This window comes from Oncorhynchus masou, chromosome 13 (assembly GCF_036934945.1).
Source record: "Oncorhynchus masou masou isolate Uvic2021 chromosome 13, UVic_Omas_1.1, whole genome shotgun sequence".
Taxonomy (NCBI): Eukaryota; Metazoa; Chordata; class Actinopteri; order Salmoniformes; family Salmonidae; genus Oncorhynchus; species Oncorhynchus masou.
The window spans coordinates 60,577,607-60,591,715 of NC_088224.1; the positions used below are offsets into that span (position 1 = coordinate 60,577,607).

The 14,109-nt window shown below is 42.8% G+C and overlaps 1 protein-coding gene across 4 annotated transcripts in view; it reads right to left on the reverse strand.

Annotated features, from left to right (window-relative positions):
• Positions 1-13,092, reverse strand: part of LOC135552755 (huntingtin-interacting protein 1-like) — a 49,104-nt gene extending 36,012 nt beyond the window's left edge. Inside the window, exons 1-2 of one of the 4 annotated variants that reach the window (XM_064984580.1) lie at positions 6,723-7,079; positions 6,492-6,590 (exon numbers count right to left, since the gene is read on the reverse strand). In XM_064984580.1, coding sequence (XP_064840652.1) covers positions 6,492-6,509 — 18 coding nt within the window. In that variant the 5' untranslated portion in view covers positions 6,510-6,590; positions 6,723-7,079. Of the gene's footprint in view, positions 1-5,019; positions 5,191-6,491; positions 7,080-12,972 lie in introns of those variants that run through there. The other 3 variants (XM_064984577.1, XM_064984579.1, XM_064984578.1) reach the window with 3 other exon arrangements.
• Between the last annotated feature and the right edge of the window lie 1,017 nt (positions 13,093-14,109).

Genomic DNA, 14,109 nt, shown 5'->3' on the forward strand with positions numbered 1-14,109 from the left:
GGAGTGTTGCAGAGATGGTTGTTCTTCTGGAAGGCTTTCCCATATCCACAGAGGAACTCTGGAGCTCTGTCAGAGTGACCAACATGTTCTTGGTCACCTCCGTCACCAAGGCCCTTCACCCCCGATTTCTCAGTTTGGGGGGCGGCCAGCTCTAGGAAAAGTATTGGTGGTTCCAAACTTCTTCCATTTACGAATGATGGAGGCCACTCTGTTCTTGGGGACCTTCAATGCTGCAGAAATGTTTTGATAAGGATAAGTCTCTGCCTCGACACAGTCCTGTCAATTTCAGAATAAAGCTGTAACATAACAAAATATGGAAAAATAGAAGGGGGCTGAATACTTTTTGAATGCACTGTATGAGGAGAGTCAGGCACCGTGGACAGGAGGTGCATGGTATGCTGCTGCGCTGGTACTGCTAAGACTTGCCCATCACCTCAAGAGGAAAGGGTAAGCAGCAGAGAATGAAAACAGGAAACATGGATCGCTGTATGTACACAGAGGTGCTGTGGTGGGGAAAGGGTCAGTAGGTCTGGGGTGTGGTAGAGAGACGGGTGGGTGGGTGGGTGGGGGGTGGTGCTCATTCAGGCTTCCTGTCTTGGCACACTTTTTCCTGCCCATTTCCTTTGTGCCGAAAAATGCACCCAGCTCCTCCCCTCTTCCTCCACCTCAGGCCTAGTACCCGGTGCCAACCCAAACAGACCTCACAGCTCCAGAGTTCCAGCTCCCCTCTTATAATGCTTCCTTTGCCAGCCTCTTCCAAGTGGCCCCAAAAGGTCAATTGGACATACTTTTAACATTTTCCCCCCCTACCCAAAGACAGACAGAGACACATATTTGTAGCTGTTTGACACTAATAATGCTCTCCTGTTGACAACGATAGCTATAAATGGATATCTTGAACTAAAAATACTACTTGCCACTTCCTGAAAAGTTACTCACTTTACATTACGTCATACTACACAGACTGTGTGAAAACAGTCATCCAACTACGCACTTTAAAAATACACATTTTTAGGAAGCAAATGTGGAAACCTACATACAGTTGAAGTCTGAAGTTTACATTAAAACTCGTTTTTCAACTCCACAAATTTCTTGTTAACAAAGTCGGTTAGGACATATACTTTGTGCATGACAAGTAATTTTTCCAACAATTGTTTACAGACAGATTATTTCACTTCTAATTCACTGTATCACAATTCCAGTGGGTCAGAAGTTTACATACACTAAGTTGACTGTGCCTTTAAACAGCTTGGAAAATTCCAGTAAATGATGTCATGGCTTTAGAAGCTTCTGATTGACTTAAATGATGTCTATTAGCCATTAGAGGTGTACCTGTGGATGTATTTCAAGGCCTACTTTCAAACTCAGTGCGCCTCTGCTTGACATCATGGGAAAATCAAATGAAATCAGCCAAGACCTCAGATTTTTTGCAGACCTCCACAAGTCTGGTTCATCCTTGAGAGCAATTTCCAAACACCTGAAGGTACCACGTTCATCTGTAGTACGCAAGTATAAACACAATAGTATGCAAGTATAAACACCATGGGACCACGCAGCCGTCATACCGCTCAGGAAGGAGACGCGTTCTGTCTCCTAGAGATGAAGGTACCACCTGGGGACGGGCCGCCCCCAAGTGGTGAGGGTAGGTAACAACATCTCCACCCCGCTGATCCTCAACACTGAGGCCCCACAAGGGTGCGTTCTGAGCCCTCTCCTGTACTCCCTGTTCACCCACGACTGCGTGGCCACGCACGCCTCCAACTCAATCATCAAGTTTGCGGATGACACAACAGTGGTAGGCTTGATTACCAACAGCGACGAGACGGCCGACAGGGAGGAGGTGAGGGTCCTCGGAGTGTGGTGTCAGGAAAATAACCTCACGCTCAACGTCAACAAAACTAAGGAGATGATTGTGGACTTCAGGAAACAGCAGAGGGAACACCCCCCTATCCACATCGATGGAACAGTAGTGGAGAGGGTAGTACGTTAAGTTCCTCGGCGTACACATCACAGACAAACTGAATTGGTCCACCCACACAGACAGCATCGTGAAGAAGGCGCAACAGCGCCTCTTCAACCTCAGGAGGCTGAAGAAATTCGGCTTGTCACCAAAAGCACTCACAAACTTCTACAGATGCAAAATCGAGAGCATCCTGTCGGGCTGTATCACCGCCTGGTACGGCAACTGCTCCGCCCACAAACGTAAGGCTCTCCAGAGGGTAGTGAGGTCTGCACAACGAATCACCGGGGGCAAACTACCTGCCCTCCAGGACACCTACACCACCCGATGTCACAGGAAGGCCATAAAGATCATCAAGGACAACAACCACCCGAGCCACTGCCTGTTCACACCGCTATTGTCCAGAAGGCGAGGTCAGTACAGGTGCATCAAAGCTGGGACCGAGAGACTGAAAAACAGCTTCTATCTCAAGGCCATCAGACTGTTAAACAGCAACCACTAACATTGAGTGGCTGCTGCCAACACACTGACTCAACTCCAGCCACTTTAATAATGGGAATTGATGGGAATTGATGTAAAATATGTCACTAGCCACTTTAAACAATGCTACTTAATATAATGTTTACATACCCTACATTATTTATCTCATATGTATACGTACATAATGTACTCTATATAATCTACTGCATCTTTATGTAATACATGTATCACTAGCCACTTTAAACTATGCCACTTTGTTTACATACTCATCTCATATGTATATACTGTACTCGATACCATCTACTGCATCTTGCCTATGCCGCTCTGTACCATCACTCATTCATATATCTTTATGTACATATTCTTTATCCCTTTACACTTATGTGTATAAGGTAGTAGTTTTGGAATTGTTTGCTAGATTACTCGTTGGTTATTACTGCATTGTCGGAACTAGAAGCACAAGCATTTCGCTACACTCGCATTAACATCTGCTAACCATGTGTATGTGACAAATAAGATTGGATTTGATTTGATTTGGTGCGAAGTGCAAATAATCCCAGAACAGCAGCAAAGGACCTTGTGAAGATGCTGGAGGAAACAGGTACAAAAGTGATCTATATCCACAGTAAAACGAGTCCTATACTGACATAACCTGAAAGGCCCCTCCGCAAGGAAAAAGCCACTGCTCCAAAACCGCCATAAAAAAGCCAGACTACGGTTTGCAACTGCGCATGGGGACAAAGATAGAACTATTTTTGTTTCATCAGACCAGAGGATATTTCTCCAAAAAGTACTGTTTGGCCATAATGACCATCATTATTTTGGAGGAAAAAGGGGAGGCCTGCAAGCCGAAGAACACTATCCCAACCTTGAAGCACGAGGGTGGCAGAATCATGTTGTGGGGGTGCTTTGCTGCAGGAGGGACTGGTGCACTTCACAAAATAGATGGCATCATGAGGTAGAAAAATTATGTGGATATATTGAAGCAACATCAAGATGTCAGTCAGGAAGTTAAAGCTTGGTTGCAAATGGGTCTTCCAAATGGACAATGACCCCAAGTATACTTCCAAAGTTGTGGAAAAATGGCTTAAGGACAACAAATCAAGGTATTGGAGTGGCCATCACAAAGCCCTGACCTCAATCGTATAGAAGATTTGTGGGCAGAACTGAAAAAGCGTGTGCGAGCAAGGAAGCCTAGAAACCTGACTCATTCACACCAGCTCTGTCAGGAGGAATGGGCCAAATTTCACCCAACTTATTGTGGGAAGCTTGTGGAAGGCTACCCGAAACATTTGACCCAAGTTTAAATTATTTATGGCAATTCTACCAAATACTAATTGAGTGAACGTAAACCACTCTCCACTATTAGTCTGACAGTTCACATTCTTGAAATAAAGTGGTGATTCGAACTGACCTAAGACAGGCAATTTTTTTACTAGGATTAAATGTCAGGAATTGTGAAAAACTGAGTTTAAATGTATCTGACTAAGGTGTATGTAAACTTCCAACTTCAACTATATTACTAATGTCCCTCAAAAGCAACAAGCTATAAAAGCCATAGAGCGTAAAAGTGAGTGGGTTCAGGTTATACTATTTCTACAGGTTTGAACTCCGCCCCTTTTAAAACGTCAGCACACTAAAAAGGGCCCTCTGTTTTACAAATTTGCTCATATCTCTGACGTCGATATCCGCTCCCATGGAACATTCACTCTACACCTCTAAAAGCCTGGCATGGTGGGGAAAGGATAAACAAGACAATCCCTCCAGCATGGCCACTCTTCCTGTCTATGTGAACAGAAAGGCAACATGAATTAGACCAGGGTTGTGTTCATTAGGGCAGCATTAGCATAGCAAAATGTTTCACAAAGAAAATGTGTTCTTCGTGGACAAGTTTAGGTAGTCCCTCCCCGTTTAAGTCAAGAGTTTTTCCCTGGTCAGGTCATGTGCTCACAAAAAAACGCAACACCTTACTCATGACCAAAGTATGACAAAATACTGTGAATATAAAGCTGTCCAGAATCAAAAGGGTAGGCCTAAATATTTTTCCACTGAATAGGTATAGGCTACAGTATTGTCCATCTACTTCTCATTGTCTCATGTCTATTAAGACTCCATTATCACTTCAAAACCTCCAGCATTGAGCTAGTCAAAGTGTATGACCTCACCGACAGCAGGCTTTTGTTCCTGGGGGGCTTGGGCTAGAAGACAGAACAGCAGGTGGTTGAAGAGAAATACTGGCCAGAGTGTGGACCCTGGAGTCCAAAGGCCATGGCTAGCATAATAAAACCTAAACCCCATGCTACGTTTACATACAAGCCTCCTTTGTCGAGCCAGTTTTGTGCAACGTCCCGTGAGGAAGGCCTCTATCTGCTTTGTGTAACTAGTGTAACTAACTTACTGAAGAAGTGCTGACGTCATAAAAACACTGTAAAAGGGCAAGCACATCTGCAGCTGAATTCATTTTTGGTTTCTCTACGCACATTCACACTAATGATACGCTACCTTGATAAAGATGCTATAAATATGCTATGACACTGTAGAAATGTAATACAGTCTTACAAGACTAGGCTTTAGCTCACCTTAACAACAATAGTAGGACCTATACCCAAGATGTAAACGACAAGGCTGTTCTCTGGGCCCTCTGAGAACAATCTGATATCCGTTTTTGTTTCTTGCATCTGCCAAGAGTGTTGATGTTTTCATACTGTTGTCTCTCAGGTCATGACATAAATGACCAAAGCAGAGGCATCTGAGCTAAGAGAACACTGACAGGCAGGTGGCAGGCAGGCCTTCATCTTCCTCTGGCTGAGAGAGAGAGAGGGATTCATCTCGGAGAACAGCCTTGAGGCTTCGTCTGTTTGATCCAGAGGAGTGAACAGCGCTCCAATAACATATAACATGACTTTGAGCAACCGGTGTTGCTTCCAAGAACAACTGAGGAGCTTTTTCCCCATCACAACCAGTGTCTGCCACAAACAAACTTGTGTGTCCTCAACAGCTACCTCCATGCCAATGAGCTTTCAGGAAGGAGCACAAATCCCCTGGAGATGCTTTTCGTATCGGCCCCCTTCCCCCACTCCTCTATACAGAGCCAGAGTAGCCTACACTGTGTTGGCACTGAAAGGGCAGTTTTGGTGCTTTGGCCCTGCTAGTACACCTGCTCCGGAACTCACATCAAGTCCTGCCAGTGTTGAACTGACCCTGAGGGGATTTCTCAAGTGGGGATTCCCCTATTCACAAATTACTAATCAATGTTCTCCACCAGCTGTTGAAGGCCATTCATGATCAATCATTCACAACAACATACATAGCCTCTATCTCTAAAACCATGATATTTGCAATAACACTCATGCTGTAATAAAAATTTGATGGTTGTGTATCAATAAGAGTGATTATTAGTCCGGACTAATCATGTATGGTTCGTAACGCTGTATCTTATGTCCCTGGTGATTCGTATTTTTTTTTTATGTTTATGGTTTGTGCAATCCAACCTATTACTAGATAAGCTGCTGTTCAGTAGCCGTATAGAACGTATTTAGCCGAACATTACACACATTGCAAAGCAGCTGGGCTACCATAAATGTATGTCTGACATCGCTATCGTCCAAGAAAACAACACTACAGTCAGATAGCTCGTTGACATTCTAGTCACCGTGAAAAACGTACGCGTGCTTACGTTATCTAATGACTATATAGAACAGGCTACTGTGGAAAAAAAATAAAGGGGGAAACGTCCGATCAGTCCAGGGAAATTCGTTAGCAAACTATAGCCCAATATACTAGTTATAGCCTACACTACAAACATGCATCTGACTGGAGTCTGGACTATCCTTTAACAAACCATATCCTACACGGCAAACTTAAAAAACACCACCTCGATATAGTTTAACGATCATCAACGGATTTAGAGCGAACATGAACATATCTTACGTTTCCTAAAGAAACTATCCTGGTAACAAATGAGTTCGCTCTCACCATAAACATGCATATCTGTTGCGCCTTTAACGCAATAATGCTAAATGAAAAAAAAAATCGATATCTGGAAACCTACCATTTTACTAAGATCCATAGTCTCAGAAAAATGCAGGATGGCTGTGAGATCAAAGACGAAGCGGGTCGCTGGCAAAACTTCCGACACAATAGTCTACAACTGGGAAAGGAGAAATTTAGAAACGCTTTTATGAGGGAAAGGGTGGTGGAGTGGGCCCGTTAACTCAACATGTGTCCTGATTTGGTATCAAATTCTCTCCTTCCGTGTCCATTCTACTCTCCCCGGCCTTACGTGCTCAGTTGACGGTGGGGGCTTCCAGACACAGCATCCGACTGTCGAGAATCGGAACCGAACGGTCTATAAAACGACAGTCTACACACGGGAACATGTACGGTATGCTGCACCTCTGCATTTTCCGCGTGTTTCATACCATTTTAGATTGCAGTATTTAAAACGACATGACAGTGTCTAAGCATCGAGTATTTAATATCTGTCCGGGTCTTTTGTGTTAACAACAGCGTGCTCTCACTGAGACAATAGGTGTAGACTGGGGATGGCACAAACCCCCGCCCAAACTAACCTCGTTCCTCACCACGTAACAAATTATACAATCCCGAATGAAAAAAAACGAACTATCAAATAATTTATGAGAAGGCGAGACACCAGAGCAGCGCGGCTCGGACACACTGCATATAATCATGATGGTAAACTATGTAACTTTCCATCACCAGTATAACAAATCATCAGTGATTGGGTGACTGCTTACATGTGGCCATAACATTACTCTCTGATGGAGGCCTATGTCTATGGTCAATATTGAAATATGATGTGCTTTACGAAAAGTGTACCCTACAGTTGCATTATTAAAGTAAGTCACTGTCAATATCAAATATATGCTGTGACTACTGCAAAAAGGAGCCGTTTTCAGTCTTCAGCTATGCTGAGGCAATGTGGCTATGAACGTTAGCCGACTGAGTAATTTTAGGTAAATAGTGCCCCCCGCTGGTTACTCTATATCAGAATCATGAAATGATTGCACTGTCTGAAACCTTCACAAAAGAAATCGAACAGCTCAGATAATTTCAGATAGCTATTCAAACGAGTAGGCTCCTTAAATTATAGAAAAAGCACAAACAAGTCAATATTAGCCCAAGCATATAATTCTTTAGTAATAACCTCAGCAATGTGGTACCGAACACCAAATATTTTTTCGGAGTTGTTTGCACATCATGCATGAAAAGCACATGAACAAATAAAGTTACTATTATTATTATAACTACTAGGGCCAACTGAGGAGCATAGTCCACGGTAATCAATATTTGACCCATTCTCCTACTGGCAGACTGGCCGCTCCACACAAACAGTCACTCTTCAGACAAAGCCTGCTCTTCACCACAGCCTCTTCACTTCCTGGTACTGTGTGGGTGGACCCACCGAGCACTGCTTTATGGAGAGGCTGCAATTCTCACATACACTACTCTAGGCCTTTGAGTATCATGTTTACATTGTAGTCAGTTATATAATATTGATTGTTTACAAAACTTGAGTTTCTCTTTTCATCTGAGTCCCCATACATTGATTCCGCCTTTTTGATGGTGGTGCCGAGAACACACACACACACACCAAGTTTCAAGGGTGAAAGTCCCCTCAGTCTCAATCATGTGGGTGTAACGGATGTGAAATAGCTAGCGGTGGTGCGCGCTAAATAGCGTTTCAATCATGACGTCACTTGCTCTGAGACCTTGAAGTAGTGGTTCCCCTTGCTCTGCAAGGGACGCGGCTTTTGTGGAGTGATGAGTAACGATGCTTCGTGGGTGACTGTTGTTGATATGTGCAGAGTGTCACTGGTTCGCGCCCGGGTATGGGCGAGGGGACGGTCTAAAGTTATACTGTTACACGGGCAAAGTTCATATAATGGCCTTGAACATAGCTGAGACAAAAATTTCCAGACCAAAAATCAACTTACTGGTAGGTCACGCTGGCATTTCATTGCGGAGTAGGCCCTTCTAGCCAGACTCAGGGCATACCGCTACTGTGTGTGAGAACAGTATCCACTAAGCAATACTAGTTTTACTCAATAATATTATCAAGTCCGATAGAAATTAGATCTAAAAATCACAAGTATTATTGTAATAATGAACTCAATAATACAAATGTAGGTCCTTGTGATGATGTAACCAAAGCGTCCAATTAACTTTTTTCAGTTTATCTAATCTACTCCAAATTAAATGCCAGAGTTAATGCCATTGTGATCTCATCTCGGCACTTTGTTCCAATGGCTGACCTGCCACTCATGTCCAGGACTTTTTAAATTTACAGCCGGTGCAATGAGGCCACAGCCCAGTGCCTGCTGTTTTTGCTGCCTCGGTGGTTTTAGTGGGCCCGGGCCGCTTTCGCTCTCCCTGTGCGTGTGTGTATGTAACTACCTCTCTCTGGTTATAATGACAGGGTACAAGCACATGGTGGGTGTAACTTACAAAGGCAGGGAAAGAAAAAGGAAGACCAAGAGTATTTGTAACAGAGATTAGAGAGTCCACCCTGCTGTGCTGCTCATGCCCAAGGGACATTCCACAGCTGCCAGGGCACCACAGTGCCCCACTAAAGGGGGCAAAGTCATTCTCTTAGTCAAACCAAGGTACATGATCTAAGAACTAAACTGTTAACATTGTCCAAAAGTGTCAGAATGACTCTTACTCTCAAAAAGCAGAGAATTTTAACACCCACCATCTCAGATTGTTTTGAAATTGTTTCTGTTAGAAACATAAGCTTATCATTCCTGCAACATCATTTAGTTTTATTTATTAAATTAAGCATAATTTAGAAATTAAGCTAATTAAGTTGCTACATCCATTTTTGGATTTATAAATGACAATATGTACCCATTGCACCAAAATTGTCTAATTAAATTTATAGGGTTCATATAATATTCAATAAATATAGTACCTAACATAGTACCGATTTGGACTAAACAGTTTTCTAACAATGAGTAAGACATGAGGAATCCAAAGAAATTGTCACCCACGGACACCCCACCCCAATAACAAGTATATAGCATCAGTTTTCCATGTCTGACAAGCAGTATGGAACTGCAGCTCAGAGTATTGTTTCTTCATTCCCAGTAAATTTGGTGATGTTTTTTCCACTGTTCAGTTGAAAGTCATTGAAGTTGTTAGGTTTATGTCCCAGCCTACATCCTGATGTTACCAGGTTCTGGCCACTAGATGGTGCTGTTCCAGGTGATTACTCTTATTTTATAGGCGGCTTTTGACAATTTGGATTCTTCATTGAATATTATATGAATGTTATACATTAAAATGGCCAATTTGGGTGCAATCAATTAGCTTAATTTCTCAGAGATCTAATTATATATTATATTTCAACCAAATAATTTTGCAGGAATGCTAATCTTATCTGTTTCTAACAGAAACAATTTAAGATGGCGGGTGTTATGGCTTGCTGAAATGACATGGAACGACCCATAGCGAATACCCAGAGGCAGCCTGCCTTGTAGAGCTGTGGGATGCAGCAGACAGGCAGGAATGATCTGGATCTAAATGTAAGGCCTTAATTATGTAAGCCACACTGCTGTGTGGTGGAGTCGATCTCATGATGTATCCCACAATAGAAAGCCCAGTCTGGGAGGCCCATGAGAGGTTCTAAAGTGGGGTGCCGGGCTGAACGGAAGTAGCCTTCCCACAGACGCAGCCATGTTTCTCTCATTTCAGACGACTATCCAGACAGACACTCTGTCATTGTAGCAGGCAGTACTTAGCTATGCTTTCTGACCACAACAGTGGTGTTCATCACCATGGTGCATTCCAGGGAAGATGGATGGAAAAACATCAACATGTAGTCTAGGCCTACCAGCCTATTTCAGGAATAAATAGAAACTAATTAAACCAATACTCTTTTATTGTTTCAAGACAAAGTCAGGCCTGTCTTTCCAGACGAGAAAGAGGTGTATAGCAGCTCTCCCCTGGAAGTTAAATGGTTAGTTAAAGTGGTACGGTTTTCAAATGGAGGTGGACTGCTGAAACGACTAAAATAGTTTCTCAAGATGGTCACTGAGCTCATTTTTCAACAACTGTGCCACTATGTTTCATGACCGATGAGAAACTCTTACGTAGCAGAACAACTGTGACTCCAGAGAGAGGCCTTCATAAACAAGCACACCATAGATTAATTCCATCCACAAACAGAGAGAGCATTACTAATTTCAGGTCTCTAAACATGTCCTTATATGTATGCTGTATGTGTTACCTGGCCCTGGGCGAGGTATTTTTACAACTCTGCAGACAAAATGATGGAGCGAAGACTCAGAGTCTGAACACACCCTTGTTGTTTACCCGACTCTCAGGCTTTAAGCCTCGCCGAGATAGTAGCCCTGGGACCCATAACTTCACCCGTACCACTATCAGTCTACTCTAGAGACTTGTTCTGTGTCAATGCATTTCTATACACCATAAAAAGACTGCATGTTTCCAACTCCTACGGTCATTTGTGTAACCGCACAAACAGATCTGGGACCAGGCTAGATTGTATTAGAGTGCTTGTGCCTGAACAGAGGAGCTGGAAAGAGGGCTTAGAGCAGAGCCAAACTGGTGGTTTTGGGACAGTGGTGAAAGCCAGCAGATTCAGGCAGATCCGAGCTAAAACAGATCAGATTAACTCGGGATGATCCCTGTATTAAAGCACAAACAAGATTTCACTGATTTCTCCCTGCGCCACAGAACAGCTTTACGACTGCTGACAAAAATCTACCATAACAAAAACAACTGCCAGAACAAGATTAGGAATCATATCCAATTTGAGCAATTTTGAGAGGAATGTGGTGTGACTGATTTTAGGTGAAAGCCTAAACTTGTCTATGCCACAGTCACAGCACACTACGACTACAAGAGACAGCAAACCTCTGCTCTTCTGGATCAATCTTCAGTCCCGTAAATGAGTGCTCAAAAGCTTACTGATTCAGTTAGCAGTGGTCGTAGTAGAAGATGGGGAAAGCAGGTTGCAGACGCCGCTGAAAAATATATCATCCGGCAGAGCATGGACATTTAGAGGCTTGATTCACCTGGCCTACTTTTTTGACTGGTCTGGGAAGAGACCGCCAAGCAGGAAGTGTCTTGTCCACACAGCTCAGTAGATTGCTTGCATGCGTTTTTTCTGGACTTCAGCTCTTGAGTAAACAGCCTGTCAGCTACATGGGATGGATAATTCATAGAGCATTCAAACCATTAAAAAAGGGGGCAATCTGCAGTTGCTACATCCATTTTTGGATTTATAAATGACAATATGTACCCATTGATTCTAGAATAATATAACTTAGAAATGCCCCATGAGCTTAATTCAACTGTCCTACCCCATCAAAACCTAGAATAAGCTTGTTTCACTCCGATGTTTGTAAACAAACACTATTATAGCCTCAAAATATGATTAAAACTAAAACATTTGATATCATGGATGATCAGTCCTTGCATCCATAGTTCTGTCTATGAATTCTCCTGCCCCATCCCTCAGTTTCTTTTTACAAACACTTTGTTAGAACTGCGCATTTCCCCTTTAAACCGCATCAACAAACAGTGCTGCTCAGTTCCACCATTTCTTAGTTCCTTTCCCACAATTTATTTCCCTGTATCAAAGCAAAAATGATAGTCCCACCCAGCTCTCTCTCACACACCCCACCCAGTATGTAGGCTGATTGCACTTTCCAGAACCCATCACAATATCCCAGGTCAATAGTTCTAGTGCTGTGTCCAGGAGTCACTAATAGGCTTTTACTGCAGTTCGATACACGATAGTGGTATTTATAGATAGTCCAGGCAGACACACACAGCATTTTTGCGTACCTCTCTGAATAGTCCAGGCAGACACACAGAATTTAGCCGCTCTCGCCACAGTTGTTGTGGGCGCCACCTCTCCCGAGATATGGTAAATCAGACCTATTCTTATCAGGCAGATTTCCTCAAAAGGACTACATTTGTGCTCATAGGACTAACCCATTTCAACAGATTTTGATCTTGCACTGAAAACCCAACACTGACGGCATGTCTCTATAATCTTTGCAATGTCAATTTTATGTGATGGCCTATTTTCTGTCTGCTCCTACGGGTGCTAGACTATTTGAGGCATAGCCATCAAAAACTCATATTAGATATGTTACCCCCTGCTAAGAATGAGGGGGGATGATGTTGGCTTGCTGTTGTGTGGTGGTACTACAGTACTGCATTGTACTACAAACATCGTAAACAATGCATTTCTGTAAACACTCGCTGATTTAGGTCAAATTGGCGCGCATGGGTCATGAGCAATGTTCACAAAAAATTCCATCGAAATTCGAACGTGTGAAGCAGCACCAATCAGTCAAGCAGATGAATCATAACATGTCTGCACGTTCTCACGCTGATATGATGATTGCCAATTTCAACGCAACGGACGGTTCGAACTCGAAGCTATACCATAACTATTATAATATCTTCACATTTCTTAGTCCCTTCTAATTCTGTAAACGAAATCCCGAATTCCCACTAAACAAGTGTTTTACCTGACCGCGTTCAAAGTTCTCCTTTTCAAGTTCGAAACTGTTGGCACCACCGGTCCGACGAATCAGCGCTTTGTGAATTGGGTTCGGTACTTGCTGCATGGAACTCTTCACTCGGTCCATTGTGTCTCTTTAGAATTTCCACTGAAAAATAATATTTCTACAAAGTCATCGTCAAATTATGAATGAAAATTGACAATAATAGCCCATGCAGTCGACCAATTCAGGAGATCATTTCGCCTGGCCACTGCGTCTCCCTCTGTAGGCGATGTCATGTTTTTAATCTGGGTTCGTAACCAAGTAGAGGGTGGGATTTTACTAGTTGCGAAGTGGTCAATACCAGTTGGATGCGTTCATGTGCTTTGAATTTGTTGACAAACGCAGATTTGCTTATGCCCAACAAGCTGTGTAGACCATAAACTAAAAGTACAGCTATCATGTTTGTAAACAAATGAGTGTTCAGAAAATAAATAAATAAATTTTTAATAATGCAGTGTTTTGCATTTAACTGCCAAAATGCTATTATCAAGATAATTTTCTTAGTAGGTGGTCAGTTGTCAGTTTGTGCGAGAAATGGGAGCTCGTGATGATATTAGAGTTTCCCACTAGTAATTACCATGTGGAAGGTCATTCAAGTGGATTTTTCCCAGTCCAATGTGGTAAATTCCCGACTCCGCACTTGATTATGAACACAGCGTTAAACCTGATGTACAGTGGGGTTGCTGGTTGTACTAAACTGATTTTAAAATATAATCCCCATGCTCTCATGTTGTTACCCTTTCTCCCTATGCAGTCTAAATCCGTTTTTTTGCGAAGGTGTTGCACTGTTTTGACACTGATGAACCATAGACTTGCCCAGAACATAGAGATACATAGAACTAATTTTTGTATCTGTGCTATTATGTTTTAAGCTTTATTTAACTAGGCAAGTCAGTTAAAAACAAATTCTTATTTTACAATGACAGGCTACCCCGGCCAAACTTTCCCCTAACGCGGACAACGCGTCTGTGACAGCGCCATTGAGGCATCTCCATTTTGAAGGAGTAGTTCTTCTTCACGATTGGCTGATCCTTTCTGATGACCTGATTGGACATGACTTCAGCAGGGTCACCAGGAAGGATCAGCCAATGAAGTTTGAAG